At 34.7% G+C, this 19,065-nt stretch overlaps 1 protein-coding gene across 3 annotated transcripts in view; it reads right to left on the bottom strand.

Annotated features, from left to right (window-relative positions):
• Positions 1–19,065, bottom strand: part of CEP170 (centrosomal protein 170kDa) — a 63,884-nt gene that overhangs the window by 13,932 nt on the left and 30,887 nt on the right. For all 3 annotated transcript variants that reach the window (XM_010004589.1, XM_010004590.1, XM_010004591.1), the window contains 4 exons: positions 13,928–14,077; positions 8,163–8,289; positions 4,990–6,816; positions 761–995 (listed from right to left, as the gene is read on the bottom strand). In XM_010004589.1, coding sequence (XP_010002891.1) covers positions 761–995; positions 4,990–6,816; positions 8,163–8,289; positions 13,928–14,077 — 2,339 coding nt within the window. The remainder of the gene's footprint in view (positions 1–760; positions 996–4,989; positions 6,817–8,162; positions 8,290–13,927; positions 14,078–19,065) is intronic.

Genomic DNA, 19,065 nt, shown 5'->3' with positions numbered 1-19,065 from the left:
TTACATAATTTTATTTATTTAGTGCAAAGTATTTGAACTTTTCACTGCTTGGATATTACATGATATGGGAAAAACTGGTTACAACAAAACATAGAACTCACTCAAAGCAGAGTGCCATTAGCAATCATAGAGCAACTGCTCAGGGACTCACAACAAAATAAATTACTTTTGATGAATACATCTGATTTAAATCATAAAACGTCTAACATGAAATAATGTCTAGATAATAAAAAATAAAAATGATAATATGGTCTCTCAAACTGCAAAAATCACTTTTTCATCTAGTTCCAAACTCTCTGCATGGGCAGGGACACCTCCCACTTGACCAGGTTGCTCTAATCCCCATCCAACCTGGCCTTGAACACTTCCTGATCTGAAATTGTACCTCAATATGAATGTAAAGGTAGTACAAATTCAGACACACTTCAGCCTCAGGAAACACACCATTAGCACCTAAGAGTTCTACACAAGGTATCACTGCAAGTGCCATTAATGCAGAGGTTCAATATTTTGGGATCTGGCTATCCTAAGTCAGAAATAACTATCATTTTCCATTAGAAAGAGATGAGATGTGCTGGAAAAAATGAGTGTTCTGTTTGTCAGCCTCTCATCAGAAGAATTTTATAGCACCCATTCAGGTAGTGAATGAAAACAGGAGATAGAGTGATACAGCAAATCCACCAACATTTTTTTTTTATAGGTACCTATATAACTTGTCAGGCACAAACCTTTGTTTTAGAGGCACTCATTTAAAACCAACCTTGCTATTTCTTCTCGGTGAGCAGTCCAATCACGAATGTATTCTTCCTGCTCCTTTATTCTGTGCTTGAATGTATTGCTACTTTGAGCTGCTGTCCCAGTGCTCTGCAGCCGCGTGGTTTTCAGGGCTGGAGAAGTACGTAGACGGGTATGTTTAGGGGAATTACGGTTTGATCCGAATTCATCTTCTGAGGTGGAAGCATAATCTGTAGGAAAGCGCCTCCATCTTGCATTTACTAAATTAGTTTAATTATTAAAAAAGAATTATTATTGCAACTTTAATAAGAAAAAGAGTATTCAGTAACATCACAAAAATACACAACTATTCATTATCAAACCCAATACCTCACAAAAGGTTTACTACATCTTAAAAAGAAAGCTACAAAATTTGTGTTAAATAATAAATATTGATTAATAAAAACATAAAACGGATGCTCTTTGTATAATGATGAGTGAAATCAGATGTAGAAGCCAGTAATTGTGTAAGAGCTCAGTCAAACTGTATTACAAAACAAGGGCCCAATTCATTAAAATTTAAGTATATGGTCAGATTGCACTTTTTCTGCAGATCTTTCCCCAAATTTCATTCAAGGTTTATGTGATACACAAAAAAATGAAGAGACGTGAAGGAAGGATGGAGCTGACAGCAAGTCAGACATGCATGCTTACATAAGAAAAGCATAAAAACCCTAGATGATGCATTATGTATTTAGATCAGGAAAAATATGGGAAAATTAATACTGTGTTATAAAAATTGGCAGCACATCTACAAAACTAGCAGCCTCAGAGCAAAAAGCCTATTTTCTCACAAGTAGCATATTTACATTTACATTTACAGCCATGTTGCTGAAAAGAGCTTGAAGTGAAATGAAACTAAGTAGGAGGCTCTGGTCCTCTTATGAATTACCAAAGTCTAGAAAATGCATCTTAGATATGCTGTTCTCAAACACTCCCAGCAGGAAGAGCTCTCACTAAGTGCAAAGAAATGCTCATAATGATGATCTGTTAAATTCTTGCAGAGGTTTTAGTCTGCAGAACTCACTGACATTCAAGAGGCTCTATAATTATTGTAAAATTATTTAAGAGTGTATGATCCTCTCTTGGTGCTTAAAAAAAATTATTCAAGGAATGTATTTTTTTTTTAGTACAAGAAAAATGCAAGAAGTAATAGTGATTTCTCCTGACACATTTTTAAAAAAATCACAGATGACAAACATCAGTATAAATGTAACTAATGCAGAATATGACATTTGTATATAAGGATATATCCCTTCCCTCATATAAATAATGCATTATTAACGCTGAAAGTAAAAAACTGCTTGCATTATTTTTTCAGGTTTAAATGTAGGATTCAAATAATGTCTGGTTTGACTATTTTTTTTTAATATTTTTAAATTTAGTTAAGAAAATAAAAATGTCTCTCCAGTCATTTACTGATCTTTTTTTAGAGGTTTCAAACCAGTTTTTGATCCTAGGGAAGTGGAACATAAGCAGAAAAAGCACATTTCCGCACTAACAGCATGCAAGTAATATGTGACCGAAGTCCAAAGAGCTCATGAGTTGGGCCCACATTTTATCATCCATTTTTGTTTAAATTCTTTGTCCTGGTTCAAATTATGTGCAAATTAAATATAAAATGTATGTTAAAATTGAGCTAGTCCAGCAACTCAGCACTGTACAATGAGCATATCTAACCATATATTTAAAAACTAAAAAGTGAATGAGAAGTGAAATATCAGAAACAGATTTGATTTCTAGTACTCTACCACTGTAAGTTTCAACATCAGGATCTGGGTCTGGGAGAAGCTTGGATTTCTCTGTGTACAAAATAGTGTTTTATCACGTTAATTCGTATTAACACATTCAAATTAGAAGCATTTGTTTTAAATAAGATATATTGATGAGATTACTCTTCGATCCTCTTTTCCAACCCCAGTTTTTAGGAAAAGATTCTTAAGTAATACACAATGAAAAATAATGATTTTTGTAAAAGCTTAAACATTTCAGAGATACTAACTGAAATGACATCAAAAACAATTGTCTACATGGTACAGTAAAATCTCTCATAATGTTTTAAGGCTATTAAATGTTATGGCCTTAAAATGTTTATTTATGTGTCATAAACAAGTTTCTTACTAATATGGGGAAAATGTTATTGCAGCCTGAACAGTAAAAATCTCAGTTGTGTGATTCATGACAAGCAATATCCAAGCATGTTTCCCATTAATCTAGCTAGACATTTGCACATATATGCTTTTAATACTGTTCATACATTATGCAGCTCCAAAATTTCATTGCAGTTTATGTAGATTCCTGCAATGTTACCTCAGACACCAAGACTGTGAGTATCAGCACCAACTACTACAAAATCATCACTAAATTAATCAGCAGACAAACCTAATTTGCTGTGAGAAGTATAATGTATACCTTAAACTGGCAAGTTTAATGATGTGGACAGCGTAATCTCCCTTTTAAGACCTGAGGACAGACTCTACTGAGCATATCTCTTATAAAATGCTCTTATTGATACATTGCCTTCTCAAGGTTCATCCTTTTCCAAGATCCTCAGATTTGGTGCTCAGTAGTGCAAAAAAGTTACAGTGCAGTTTAACGAGGATTTTTTCTCTTATGTGTTTTTTTGTTGGTTTTGTTTTCGGTTTTTTGTGGGGCTTTTTTTGAGAGATACCTCACCAGCTTTGATCAACCTCTGTGCTGGTTATTTGCAATGACAGCTAGGTCAACCAGCCAGCAGAGCTGCCAAACACACAACTAGCTGCTCAACATCTCTCTGTTCTGACTCAATGCTGAATTTCACACTTGCAGCTTAGCACTTCTGCACTAGGTCTGATCCTGCCCCATTTTCCCAATACACAGCTTCATCTTTACCATCACTTTAAATTTTCATCCACAATTGTGAGGTCTTTGGTCTTCTGCTTTTATTGATCACACTCTACTGTTCCATGATTCAGTGTGTTGATTAAATCTTTCATTGCTTGTGCTATAAAATGGCTAATTCTGCTTTACATGTCTTCATAGTGTTATCAAGCCTCCTGCCACAGAAACAACCTGGTAATTACTTTAATGTTGGCAATTCTCGTCCAAGATGTTCTATTTATCTGCTTGCTCTTTCATTTAAAATAAGCAATATTTAACTGTGTCAAGGCCTAAAAAAGATTCTTGAAATTACAGACTTACTGAGAGCTCTGACAATTTTAATGCTATTATGCTGCAGTTCGTCCTCATGAAGTACAATTAAAAAAGACCAAAAAAAAAAAAATCTAGTGACGGCAGCTTTTTTTGCTGCCTTTATCCAGACATGTATATCTGAACATTCAAAATGACCTGGGAAACGCAGAAATAATTTTCTCTTTGGTTGACTGGATTTAAGAAGCAAGATCCTGCTGTTAATGTCGAGTAATCTACAACATGGTAATGTCAACTAAACTCTGATGAGAAGAGTCATGGAACATTTTTAACATTTAGATAGTAACCTGTCTTTTGGTAAAAGAAAAACACCCATACATAAAATAGTATTATTGTTAAGAAACTACCACACAAAACAAAAACAACATGATTTGGAAATGATAAAATCATGAATTGTTGTGATTCAGAAAAGAGAAAAGAAACTACTTCAAGGCAAGGCAAACCTTCTTATATAAATTACTTAACTTTACAATACTTAGCTAGGGTAGTGTCTGTGAAAATTTTTTCCATTTTTTACTTAATTGTTGTTATGCTGATCAAACAAAACTAACTTTTGCAGATCTGGAAGCTAATCTTCCATATTACTATCCTATGAATGCTCAGGGAATACTTGCTGATCAACACATATACAAGCCTACCTTACAAATAAATATTATATTTTCTATCTAGTAAAAAGTGCTGCTCACCTTCGGAACTTCTACTATTATGACTTGAATAGAGATCCCTACTCTGTTTTTGTACTCATCCCAATCAGTACTGCCAAATCTGAATGCCTCAATGCAAGTCTTTGTTATCAGTTTCAAGTTAGAACAAATATCCAAAGAGTTAAAGGACTATGATTTCTTGTCTTTATGATTTTAAGTGAGAAACACCTGCAAGCCCTGCCAAGGAAAACTCTTACCCCAAAGATAAATACTCCACCAAATACAAATCAACAAATGTTTCATTAAAAAAAAGTAAATAAAAATTTCCACATAGAAAAAAATTGAGGATTGTATAAAGACCAGTTTGAATAATCTTACATACCTGAAGGAGAATTATGAGCTGAAGCCAAAGATTTGGATTTTGAATCTGAAAGTCGAGAAATACTATTGGCTCGAGTTCTAGCAGAAACTTTACTATCTCCCACTGATGTTAACCTTGCATGACTTCTGATAATAGCTTCTGGGGTACGAGATGAAGCAGTGCTTCTGGTTATTGTTGCTTCAGAATCACTACGAGCTGATAAAGAGCCAAGTCGAGTTCTGCGGGGTTGAGCAAGTAAGTCTATTCTGGAAATATTTCTCCTCCCTGATGGAGGTTTGGATGTAGAACTTGTAGTGGACACTTCAGAAGCCACTGAAGCCTTATCAGCATCAGCAAGCTCACTATCAGAGGCTTCACCAAGCCGTGCTCTGCGTAAGAGTGAAGTCCTTGTAGGACGAGGTCTTGGAAGAGTAGTAGATTTACTAGATTGCCCAAGTGTAACAGGAGAGGTTTTTGATTTAGCTGACTTTCCTTCCATTTTGGAATGCAAAAGTTCATCTGCTGAAGCAAAAGGAACTCTTCCATGTGATTTTCCAGAGTAGGTTTCCTGGTCAGATGATAGGATATCAGAAATGGCAGAATGAGGTACACTAGATGTTTGGTCATCATCTGTCAAATCTACTGATGGTTGTCTCATTCTTCCACTGGATTGCACAGTTTTACGAGCATCAGCTCTAGATCCACCATCTGAAGATCGACTTTTAGTTTTCTTTTCCATCTTTTCTCTGGCACTTGTTGCAGAAGTTTTTAAAACATCCTTTGAAGGGGAACCAGAGGAACATCTATCTTTATATAAGGTTGTGAAGCTCTTCCGTTTCTGCGTGGATTTTCTTTCAGTGTCACCAGTAACAAGACTTATCGTGCTGGCTGTATCTACATCTGATTCTGGTGATATGGAATTATCTCTGTTATAGCTAGGAGTCTCAGGACCTTCATCAGTTTTATTTTCTTCACGCAGTTTAGCTTCAAGGAAAGCCATTACAGCTTCTGTGTCTTTTAAAATTAGTGTTGTATCTAGACTAGAATCAGTGTCCATTGAATCACTTCTGTCACGTACCCTGTTTGCAGATGCTAAAGGGGCAGCAGATCCACTTTGCTTATTAATGTGAGGAATAAGTTCTATAGGTATATTTGTGCTAGGCTTATCTATAGTAAAGCTACCTTGCCTCACTAATGATTTTGAAGATTCCTTTTTTTCTCCTCCAGATGCTTTAGGACTTTGTCCTTTAATAGGTTCCTCACTTTTTCTTCTTTTTCCTTCACTCTGTGCAAACTTAATTTCTGCTTTATCCATAACATGTCCAGGAGCTTTGTCTTGATTATCTAAAGTTTTGGGTGACATAGCCATCTCCTCCCTACCTTTTTCAATCTGATTTGCAGCAGGTTTGGTAGCAGATAATTTCGTGGGTGTCCAGTGTCCTTGCTCCTTTCTTTCTTGTTGTTGAATTTTTGCTAAAGCTTGTTTCACCACAGAGGTTTCTCTGCCAGTTTCAACTTTCTCTTTGCTAGATGAGCTAGGGAAAGAAAACACTTTTTTTCCATTAACTTTGGGTGAAAAACCATTCATTGTTCTGCTTGACTTAGCTATAACTCTGCTGTCAGCATCTAAGGCAAGAGATGGAGTTTCTTTCTCCTGAAGTTCAGTGTCTTGCTTTTCACCTATTTCTGACCTCTGATGAGATGTGGTTTTTGTTTTTGAGCTTTCATTCACTTTCTCCTCTTTGGGAAGTTGTGGAAGTGTCCTCCTCTTTCTCTCACCTTGGCTGGTCATAGAAGCAGCTGAACCAGTGCTTCTAATGGAAATACCAGACTCACTGATGTCTGCGTCTAAAAATGAAAAAGGAAAAAAAAAAAGTGAGAAATCATTCAATAGCAAGGTAAACAGAAATTAAATTTTCAAGACAAAACATAATTGTAAAAAGTCTTTAGGGCATCCCTTTTTTCTATGGGAGGATAATTAATTAGATAAATGTTTAAAAACATTTTACAAGTTCTTAAAATTCTCAGTTGAGGGAGATTTCACTATCCTGACAAGCAACGTGGGTACATAACTCCTACATAATTTTCTTATCTTTAAAATGAGCTGGAATTTCTCCAATTTAGCCCATTATTGCTTGTCTATTCTCATCAGGCATAATTTCCTCTTTATAGGAAAGAGTTTCTCCTCTTATTACAGGCTGGAAACTGTTTATGGATTATATAAGCTACCTCTGAACTATAATAAGTAAGTTGTACACAACTAGATATATTATTTCATTTTACTGTTGCAATATATTTTGTGATATAATCCTAATGAAGTAATGTGCTAACATAATTTAGAATGGGTATCTCCTGTTTAAAAAGATTACATATATAAAAAAAAATTCTGTACTTCTAGAAGGAGAGTGTAAAGAGTGTCATGCAAAAGAACAGTTAATTCTATACAAGTCAAAGTGCTGATACTGACCATGAATCTATTAATATCCAAAGTAACGTCTAACGGAATTAGTGCTGTGAACCATTCTGCTTTTTATCACAGAGACAGGGTCAGGACAGAAAAAGCCATCTTCTAAAAGTGTAGGTTCTAAAACTAACATACAGCAGGAAAGGGGAAGGAGTAATTTCAGAACCAGGCTAAGAGTGCAAAAACAGAACAACATTCCTTCCTCCTGCTCTGCTACAGACAGAATTTCTTCTCAAACATGGAGCCTCCCATCACAGAATAGGCTGCAGTGCTAGCAGACAATCTTTCCACAGTATGGAAAAGCCCTACTCATAAAGAACTTGCTATGGTTGAGAGAGCAAAACTAATGCTTTTAACCCAGACAAGACACCGTAGAATAGAAATTTACAGAAGATGTATAAGAAGCATTAAAAACAATGAAGTATTACCTGCTAAAGCACATTCATTGAATTATTTGTGGATGAAGAATGCTCTTTAGGCAGAAAAATATAACCATCCTATGAACTGTTGCAAGAAGTAATTGATGCTGAATACCCCCCTTTTACAAACTAAACTTTATTTTTTCCAGTGATGACAGTGCTCTCCTTGCCCATTTAACAAACAGAAGTTGTGCTTTCAGAAACAAGGCTTTATTACTCAGAGATAATAATAAGACTCAGGAAGCTTCTTGTGTAGGTACATAATCACCCTTTTCAACACAAATTATGACAACAAGAACAGCTTTTAATACCATTTTCTAGTGGAGCAGGCACAGATGACTCCAATCTAAGGTCATCTTGGTCATGACGTGTGTGATTAGCAGCCAAACTGGCCCACTGTGATACCCAACGTTTACCTCCAGGGGCAGTAGAACCTCCCTAAGAAAGAAAAAAGCAGAAGACAAATTACAACTGTTTGATGAAAAGCATGTGATCTTTCCAGATTGTTCCTGAACAGATGTGTCAGACACTATATTCCTGGACAAAGATGAAAAAACAGTTTACCTGAATAAATTTTAGAACTATCATCTCTAGAATGGCAAACAAATGAACCAAATCTATATAGTTGCAGAATCAGTACAGAATAAACAACATTTTCTAGTGCAATGAACTTTTAAACATTTGAACCTATATAAAATATATTAGAACATATACCGGTTTTAAAACTGGGTTATTTCAGTTGTCAGCCCAGAACTGCAGGAAAGAACACATGGGCTATGAGGGTGGGTGTGTTATAAAATTAAAAATGTCCTTCAGGAAAAAAGTGACATTTTACCAGTTTAGAAGACCCACTTGTTCAGATGAATTATTTTATTTACTTCAGTAGAGAAACACTACATTAAGCACTGAAAGAGTAAGATAACTTATGATGGAAAGGAAGATGAGATAATTTGCTTCTGAACAAAGCAAGAAGCAAAGATTAGTTTTCAAACATCCTACTGGGTAACAGTGAAGCTAGTGTAAACAGTATCTGGCAATTTTTTTGCAGCTGACCTAGAAAACAAATTAATTTACCTTTTTGATGGTAAACCTTTGTAAGCCTTGAAAATTTTGAAATGTAAAAAAGTAAATATAAAATCAAACCACCTTCTTATGTTCTGTTGTTATAGTACCTTAAGTTGTTTTTTTTTTCCAAAAAATTGATTTCTAAATCTAACACAGTATCACTGTTTTATTTAATCTCTCCTGCTCACATCTCCAAAAAAAGACAACAGGCAACTGTTGATCCTTATATGCGTGCTCATGCACGCACATAAATGGGCTGCACACTATCAAAGCCTTCTAGAAGTTCACATGGTCTAATATATTGGGATCAAAAGAGAAAGCACTGAACATGACAGAAGTAATTGATACAGTTCCGTAGGTGTTACACGACCAGAGGCAAGTCAAACAACAAGTCACCATTCAAGATCAACAAAAGGGATGGGAAGGACATGGAAATACTAGTAGCTTGCGTATTAAGGAAATCTGTAGGAGCTCTTTCAAAGGTTAAAGATCTCCAGGCAGTGCAACTCTAAATTTTGTTTTATTTCCCATCCATACTAGTAAACTTCCATCTTTAATGAAACAACTGCATCCCAAAACAAATGAGTGACATTCCCATTATCTTTGCTACAGCAAACACCAACTATTCTGTGTACCACCTAACCAATTCAAGAGATACAGATATGGTATCTATCAGAAATCTGAACTCCACAACAGAGAAACAGGCAAATACTGTAGTAAAGCAATAATACATTACTTTTATCTGAAAGTAATTGCACTACAAAAAACCCCACCATTTTCTACACAGCAGTGGATGTAAACATATGTTTTGCCAACTCTGTGTATAAAAACATAAGCAAAAAAGCTATGAAAGGCAGCTTATTTTGACAGTAGTTTGAGTACATCCAAAAGGTGAAAGGTTTATAAAACATATGTTAAAAAAGTTAGTCAGCTATCCTAATGTTCTTTCTATAATCCGTATCAATTTGCATCTTAGAGGCTCTGAAGTAAGCAATTCTCCAAATCCTCTCTTGAATACCAAAAGGAATTTCCCAGTCTTTCAGAAAAGCTGGGTTTACATAAGAGATAGTAGCCTTTTAACTTTGTGTTAAGTCTGCTTTCCCCTATGCTTATCACGTATTCAAATTAAACTGGAGTTATATATCTTCAGAAAACGTACCAATGCATTTCTGTGGACTTACGATTCAGCCTGAAGATTTAGGGCTTCAGGCTTTACATGTGAAAAAAAACCCCAACAACACACCCACATGACACCTGGAAGCATCTCCAATATGAGGAACTGGAGAGCAGAATAATATTTTTAAAAAATAAAATTCAACAAGCTGAATAATAATAATTAAAAAGGTCTTTACAGACACACGTGCCAGTCATCTTGTGTTTAAGAATCATATTATGCCATTCTTTCCTAAACTGAAGTGCCATCTTGAAAGCACTTATAGTCCCTCCCCACTCTACCTGCTTCAGAACCACATTCCTCTAGGGGTGATGTTTTTTTTTCAAATTTCCATACTCACTTCATTCACAGACAATGTCTTCACATATTCTCCTGGAACAACACTGAGATCTATCTCAAACAGTTTTTTCCTTCCGTTGCATTTACTCCACTTACACAGCAAACCCCAGCAATTGTACCCATCTCAGCTTCAACTTTGCTAGACTGAATGAACTGTATCAATCTGTTCTTGTAAGTTAAATCTCCATTCCCTTAATAACCTGAGTAGACCTCTTTGCACCTTCTCTAGTCTTGTATTCACTCTTTTTAACCAAGAATGGTAACAATTCTACTGCCAGTTTTTCAGAGAAAGTTTCATCAACTCCCTACCATGGCAACAACATTGCCCTTTGCTACTGACAATCAATTTTCCAGGGTATCCAAGGGTCATATTTGCCTTTCCACAGCCATATGACTTTGGTGACACAATCATCCTGTGTTTCAGTATAGTACCCAAGTTCAAACAAAAAGCATCAAAAAATCAGACAGAATGGTTTGCTCTACAGGAGAACAGGAAATTACTGTTATTAGAGAGGATAAACAAAAGGAAAGAAGAACACACAGCAGTTCTCCATTTCTAATAAGCAATACAGCAAATATTCACATCAATAATGTTATTCAGTATTCAGAATACCAGTGGTATTATTTTTTATATCTTCAGTGGGAAAGATAGAAAATAAGCATTCAAAACAGAAAAGGAACACTTTAGTCAAGGGCACTGATGACCCTACAGATGGAGAATCAGGTTTCTAACTGTGCTGCAGGCTTAACAAAAAATGTAAAAAACAACCAAAACCAGAAACTCTTTTGTCCTTAAGAAGTATATCAAAGACAATGTTGATAAACCAGGTACATTATTTAAGAACTGTGGTTAACATGGATAACTGACCACTGAAAATTAAATTGCTAACTCAGAGCCCAAATATCTACAGTATTTTGATTAATCAAGCTCATAGAGAGAATAAAGAATAACAACAACAATATTCTCTTTGTTCTGTATCTTATTTAATGGTGTTCTTAAGTCACACTTACCTTGGTTGGCAAGTGGCAGCTTATAATACAGAAAATAGAAATATTTAAATATTTTAAACAGATGGATTTGGTATTCTTACTGTCTAGCTGTAACCATTGAAAAGGCAAGAACCAGTGCATGCAGGCTCAATCCAGCTGTCAGACATTCACTCTGCATTTTACTTAGTCTCATGACATACACTACTTCAAAGTACCAAAGCTTATAACACCAAAGAAAAAGCTGAGCATTTCTTTGTAAGAAAACAAATTTTTAGATACTTTTCAAGCACGTTATTCATGATACTTCACAAGCCCTGTAAATTTAAGATATTTAAGTCCAGAACAATCTTTCAACCCCAAAATTGTTTTTATAAAACATTCATAACTTCCCAAGCCATCTTTTCGACTTTGAAACCAAAATCTCTCTTCTTTAGATTGTTCTGAACTCACCTCATTCTGGTAAATGATATTTAGGTACAAATGTGATGGATGGCTGGAAAAAGTGAGTGGATGCAAGCCTGGAACACTGAGCTACCCTGGCTGACTATTTAGCCAAGATATTCAATAAGGTTTATTAACATAGGATCTGCAGCTCAGTAATACAGGAAGTCTTCCAAAAACCACAAGCAGAAAAGGTTGTATACAATGAGAACATGATACCCACATACTTTAAAAATCAAACACATTTGTCTCTGCTTTTCCTAATGATAAAACCAGGTGTAAGTTTTGATAATAAGATTTTAAATATCACAGTTGTCTCTCAATAGTTATCCTCGTCATTATTTTTGCATTATGATAGTACAAAACAAACGGTATTCTTCTGAACTAGATTCTCTTATTTCTGTATATGTATCAACCAACTTCTATTTTTTGCTTTCTTTGATAAGCTTTTTTCCATCTTCATCTGTCCTCATTTCTTCTTACACAATTCTTGCCATAGCCACTTTGTTTATGACAATTTTGCTTCTTTACCAACCAATTTTCATTTTTCCCCTATCATGCCTTGCAATAATCTTGTAAATTAAGTCTATGCTAAATAACCCATCCCCTTTCCAACACAGGAAGACCTTTTTATTCAGCAGAACATCCACAGTAATAAAAATGCATCATTCTTGCAATCCCAGCCTAAATCAAAACAAGTTTTAGAAAAATGCCATTGCCAGAAAGATTCTTAAACCCTGCAGGAGAAATCTCAGTCTTCTAAATCAAACCCTGTTATTTGCAAAATAAGACACCTGGAAAGCTCAATTATGTTCATAATATAAATAGTACATTATTTTGCTGCTTCTGAAAACATAGAAATGGAAAAATATAAATACTTTTAGTTATCTTGAAAACTGGTATGACACAAAAGAGTTAAAAGCTGCAAGAGGCATGAAAAAGAAGAGAAAGATTGTGGTTACAGATTCATGCAAAGCAAAGTTTGTCAAATTCTTCCACATGATACGCCCATGCTACAAAGCAATAACTTACTTGAAGCAGTAACCTAACAAACCTATTGGAAGATACTGATCTAGATACAGTAACATAGTTATGTGCTTCACTGTCTTGATGCACTCTTTTCTAGGAGAAACAGATTTCTAGATACTAAAATCAATGTATTTGCATGGCAGGCACACAAAGTCACACTTCAAGCTTCCAATACATTCCAGAACATTTGCATATTTATAAACTTTGCTAATTTACAGGATCATGCATTAGAAACAGTTTGCCATTGCAAACAGTAGTGTAGCGTGCTTCGTTACTGTTACCAGATTAATTCTGCTCCAGTGTGAGCCCATCCTGTTCCCAACACATTTCAAGCTACAGTTTATCCATTACGAAGATATCACAATGTCTCCCAATCTTTCAATACAAGATATAACATCTAGCTTGTGGGCATATTCTGAGTCATATGTAAAAAAGAACAGGCATTTTCCTTTCCCTAATTTTTCACCAGCTGATTAAATTATACTGCTTCTGAGGCAACTAACTGAAGTGACTTCTCATGAATGGCATCTCACTTCAGAACTCAAACCATGAAATCCTCTGGCTTTGGAAAAAAAATCTGAAATATATTATTTACCATTTTTTTCCTAGCTGATTTTGTATCACACATTAAATGCATACACCTTATTTCTGAATTTTAATACAGTTATTTGCTTCGGGCTATAAAACATTACCAACTTTTCCTCAGTTCTGCTGCATAACTTACAAGAACTGTATATCGTGCAAATGCGTATTGCAAATATAGTCTTGAAAGAAAGCTCTTGCTACATTTCCAATACACTGGTGTTAGTGCACATAGAAAGGTAGCAAAGTTTAAAACGCTTTCACAATGTAATGTGCCTCTCTCTGACAGAGAAGTTTTGATACTGCAATAAAGGCCTAAGAAAAAATAATGTGCTTACAGATCTGAGCTAATGTTTTCTAGGCAAGGTTTTGTTTGCTATTTAACACTTACTGATCAGTTATTAGTGCTCTCACTTATTGGAAGAAAAAAGAAGACCATCAAAAATTAAATTCTACCTCAGTGTCAAGAAATCCAGTTGTACTCAGTGGTCTTTTTTCTTCCAGCACTACTGCAGCAGAATTTATAGCCCAATCTTTTACTAAATCTTTCTGGTTCTCGTTGATAACAGGCCTATTATAATCCTGGCTGTCATCCACTCCAAATACCTGAAAATGAAACAAACCATTGCATACATTAACCCAATACCATCCTGATACAATGTTCGATGTTAATGGATGGATGGTGGCATGCTGGATTGTGAGCTTAAATAGATTTTATGTTATGCTTATCTGTATTATGCTTATCTTCGTGAAATCTACAAATAAACCAGAAGAAATATCTACAGCATTTATAAAAATAATAAAAAAAAAAGAATGTAAGACTATGTCAACACTGAAAATTCACAAAACTGCTGGCTGGAATGGTCAGATATGAAAAAATGACCCTTTGATGAGAGAAACAAAAGTTAAAGGCAAAACTATTACAAAAACCATTTATAGTCCATTTCCCAGTTAAGAAGAAAACAACTGGAACACCAAATTTTCAGCATTTTGCTATTATCTAGTGAAAACTGAAAATATAAACGCTTATATCTTCTATTAATATGCTTATTGAACTATTTCTCTAATTCAAATAGAATCTCAGTTTTTCATTTGTTAGGGACTTGGCAGATGTTAAAGTCTACCAGGTCTCACAAACCACATCCCATCTTATTCAAGACGTGACTTGCCATGCTTTTTCTTCTACACTGTTTCCTACTGATGCTTATATTAATCTCTTCTGCTTGTGACAGAACAATTTCCCATATTTTAAAACCATTGCTCAGAGAAAAATACTAGCAAAATGTTATTACCAAGGCAATTTATTAACAAGGAGTTAAGCAGGAGAGCCAGCATATTGTCTCTCAAATTTCTCATGAGTCATATATGCTAAGGAACATGAATTCCTTTCAGAATTGATGTATACTTCAAAGATAATTTAGATAATACTTTGCATCTCAGAAAGATAAAATTTATAAAATTTTTACATTTCTTCCTAAGAAATACATTCACTACTTTGCCACTGTGGACCTGAATATTAACAAAAAAGAAAAAGAAAAAAAAAATTATTGGCTGCTAAACATTAAAAATAGTTTTGTCTTAGAGAGGACAAATTACCTTCAAAGATGATATCCTCCTGTAAAAAATACTACTAGAGAGAAAAAAATGCACAAAATTATTTCTTCCCAGAAACTGTTCTGTAATTCAGTTTTGCACAGCAAAGCTAGAGGACTGGTTTATTAAAATTCTGAACGAGGTTATTGTATTTAAAATAGATTCACCACTAGATGGCCACAAAGCATAAGGTTTTTTGTGTCTGAAAAGGACGTGAAAAAAAAGTTACTCTGTCATTGAGCTCCTGCTTATGCTCTTCCATTGTCCAGAAAGATGTTGCTACAGCATTTACACACTTGTAAGTGAGGAAACTTTTTCAAATGCATTGGACTAGTATTTTGCTCTTGTATGAAAAGCCTGCTTTGTATAATCCTAAAAATTAGACAATGCTTCCCAATTTTCAATTAAAACATAAATCATGTCTAGATACACCTACACAGCAGTTGCTTAAGAGTATTTAATACATATTCCTTTTCTAAAAGAAGTGAGATATAGTTGCTTTCTCTTTACAGATCTAGTTTTGATTTGTGTAATCAAAATGTTGTACAAGTTGCAGCAATTTTTGAAAAAGCAATTATTGTCCACTGCCTCCTTTCTTTGAACATATCACTAGTCTACAGGCACTTTTTTCCTTGTTTAAGGTAGTTCCATAGATTACAAGTTTTACATGTTCTTATAAATGAAAAAAAATAATCCAATTTTAGTTCATAAGCACGTGAAGGAAAGTATCAATTCACCAATTCCATGTCTAATTGAGACTACAGGATTAACTTGCTGCTGTAAATTGCTCAATACTATCTAACATCACATTCATTTACCATGTCAAATTTCTTCTCCTGTATCACAAACAACAGCACTTAAGACTTCTTTCTTTCAAGCTGACTTTTTCCAGTACTCAAGCATATCTTGTTGTTATTCTTATATTTCTGAAACTATTGCAAAACCAAATTTGAATATTGCATTTTTTTTCTGTGAAAGGAAATAATAGCAATAACATTGAAGTAATAGGTTTACCTCCTAATGCCACTCCTAATGCTCCCTCTGTATATATAGCAGAGATAGCACAGGCAAAAAAGATAAATAAAATATCTGAGAACACTATAATTAGAAAGAAAGGGAAAGCATCTTCATAAATAAATGCATATTTTGTACATCTAGAAGCACTGGTATGTGCATCCACCTGCCCTGTCAAAGATCCACTGCTACAACAACTGTAAAGCTCCTCTTTGCAGCAGGAAAGAGATTTACACCAGTGTGATGTAGCCCAAAGATTAAATTTCAGAATTGGGATATATAAAACCCCTTTGAAAACAATGCCACTAATATCTAATTAAGACTTTAGATATGGAAACTATACAAAAGATAAAGCAACCCATGTTAAGCACTTGACAAAATTTAGAACATCACTTACACACCTGTCATACTATCAGAATTTAATGATTAACTGATCCACTTATATTCTTCAACAAATAATGGTAATATATCCTCAACAGAAACAGCCATGGAATAACCTGAAGGTTTCTGCTGGAAATCAACTCTCCACCCTTTAGAAAAATGTAATTTGTAATTTACGGTTTGCTACGATATGTGTGCAAACAGTGGGCTGTTGTGCTTGAAGCCTGAACAGAGACCTGTATCTTCCTACAAAACCTGAATTACATTCTTCAAGGCTTCTCATTCTTCAGATGTCTCTGTTTAAGTATCTTTGTTATTTCAAAGTCATTAAAAAAAATATTTCAAGGAAATGCAGATGACACCCATCACTGCATCTCTCATTTGTACAAAAAACCTGAAGTTTCTTTCTGTAGAGTTTGTATTTGTCAGAAACAACAGCTACAACTTTAAACAGAAGCAACTACAATATTTTGATTAACTGTGTTTTCAGAAAGAAAAAGATTAAGCCAAGGTTCTCAATTGTGGAACTGCTACTACTATGGCTGACACATAGTGAAGTCCCCTACATCAGCAGGGGAAAAGGGAGTTCTTGAAACATACTTTTCAATGTGATTTAAATGTGATTTACATTCCATGGTTCCACGGGTAAAACAAAGGGACAAACAGCAGGCTAAAAATACAGCAAGTTCCAAAGCATCATGCTGTTCCTTGCTGGAATGCAAACGTCAGCCTGAAAACTACAGAAGCAATGTACAAAGTAACTGATGGCAAAACATATGCACCTTGATGTAGCTGTTAATACATTCCGTAACTCAATCTCAGCAACAGTTTTTCAAGTATTGTATCTGAGAATATAACTTTATATACATAAAAGCTTAATTTAAATAATTCTTTATCCAATAATAAACAAGAATTCATAAAATCTATGTAACACAATACAAGCAAGGTGTAATCATTGCCAGAAGTAGCGGAGTATTTTTGGAGACAGCATGAGTTACAGGACTAAGTTGGAGCATGTGCCTTATCCTGTTCTGCGAGGGCTAATTTTGTAGAAAGCACAGTTAACTCTTTTGGAAGGCAATTCGTGTTTCCCTGTGAAAACAGTTCATGACTCAGAGCACACCTGCTTGTCACAATAGCTGAAACACAGCTTTAGCACAAGCTAGCTTCAGGCACTGGGGACTGGTTTTGTTCACTGTCCTTTCCCCCTCCCCTGCCCCCAGCAGGTGAGTTAATGTATTTTGTAGCACAGATGAACTATTCTAGAGGTCAACATTAATTATGAAAAGTGATGATTCTTTAACACCATGGAAGCTGTTTTTCTTTAATGACATATGTGACACCTTCTAGACACTACAAAGGGTCAGAAAAATTAAATGAGAGAGGAACTATTTTCCTGAATCAAAAGGAAGATAATGGATTAGCTAAAAAAAACCACCAGAACCCCACTTGATGTTTTCCTTACGTGTTTTTAATTAACACTAACTTTATTGAGTAAGAAAAAACTTTTATCAGTTGTATCTCATCTACATGTCTTTCAGAGTTCCTAATGTTAGGCCTTTATACTTATTATTATTTCAGGACATAAATTTTAAACTATTGCATGGTGTATGAAGATCATACTGCAGTTCAACAATATCAGAATTACTCAGTACTTGACATACACAGATCTTGCTCCTCATTCAACGCATTACTGAAGACAGGTATCAATGGAAAAAAAGCTCTTGATACTCCTAATAAACATGTTCACTCAAATTCATACCGAATTATGTATATTAGAAGAATACTCTATTGTTCTGCATAAATAATTAATACAAAGCATTAGAAAGCATTTTTAAGAGCACTAAACACAAAACAGGAGCATTCATTTTATTCAAATACAAATATAAATATTTCCATCTAGTTTTAAGATTCTGAGTTTCTAAAGCTTCCTCAAAAGTCTTACCAACATAGTCTTAATATAAAGGATATGCAGTAATTACTATTAATAGTAATAACAATAATAGGAAATCAACAAATAAGTAATAAGGATTGCAGTTGCAGTTCAGAGAGCTCTAACTAGGAACCTATCCATTAATTATGGTATTTGCAAACTAGAAGTATTTGAACTATTCTCCCTCTATTCTATTATATCCTAACAACAATTACAGACACAATCTGGATATATATTTGAAAAGGATGCTAATTTACATGCAATTAATTTCTGTTGTGGCAATCTGCACACAATGACTAGAACAAAACCCAAAGACAAAAAGCATGTAAGAGGGAATTCAAAGATGAACCACTAGAAAAGCAAACTAAATCAAAACAGAGAAGAGGTAAGGGACAAGGGGCTGTATTGTATGGTGCCTTAAAGACTGGACCATGGCAAAATAAAACAAAGAACAAGTGATTAAACTTGAAATAACGTATTTGCCATTGGAAAGTGATGGGAATGTAAATTATAATGGCAATTATGTTTCATAATGTTTTAGGGGAAAGAAAGATGATAGGTATATTTGATTGTGAGGGAAGTAAAACAGAAGTAAAATTCAGAAACTGAGCTGTGAACTGATACAGCTAGAGAGGAGGAAAAAATAGGGAAAAGACAGGAATTTGGAAACACA

Source organism: Chaetura pelagica, unplaced genomic scaffold (assembly GCF_000747805.2).
Source record: "Chaetura pelagica isolate M959 unplaced genomic scaffold, ChaPel_1.0 scaffold278, whole genome shotgun sequence".
Lineage (NCBI taxonomy): Eukaryota > Metazoa > Chordata > Aves > Apodiformes > Apodidae > Chaetura > Chaetura pelagica.
The sequence above is the reverse complement of the archived record's forward strand: the minus strand, read 5'-3'. Positions and strand labels throughout refer to the sequence as shown.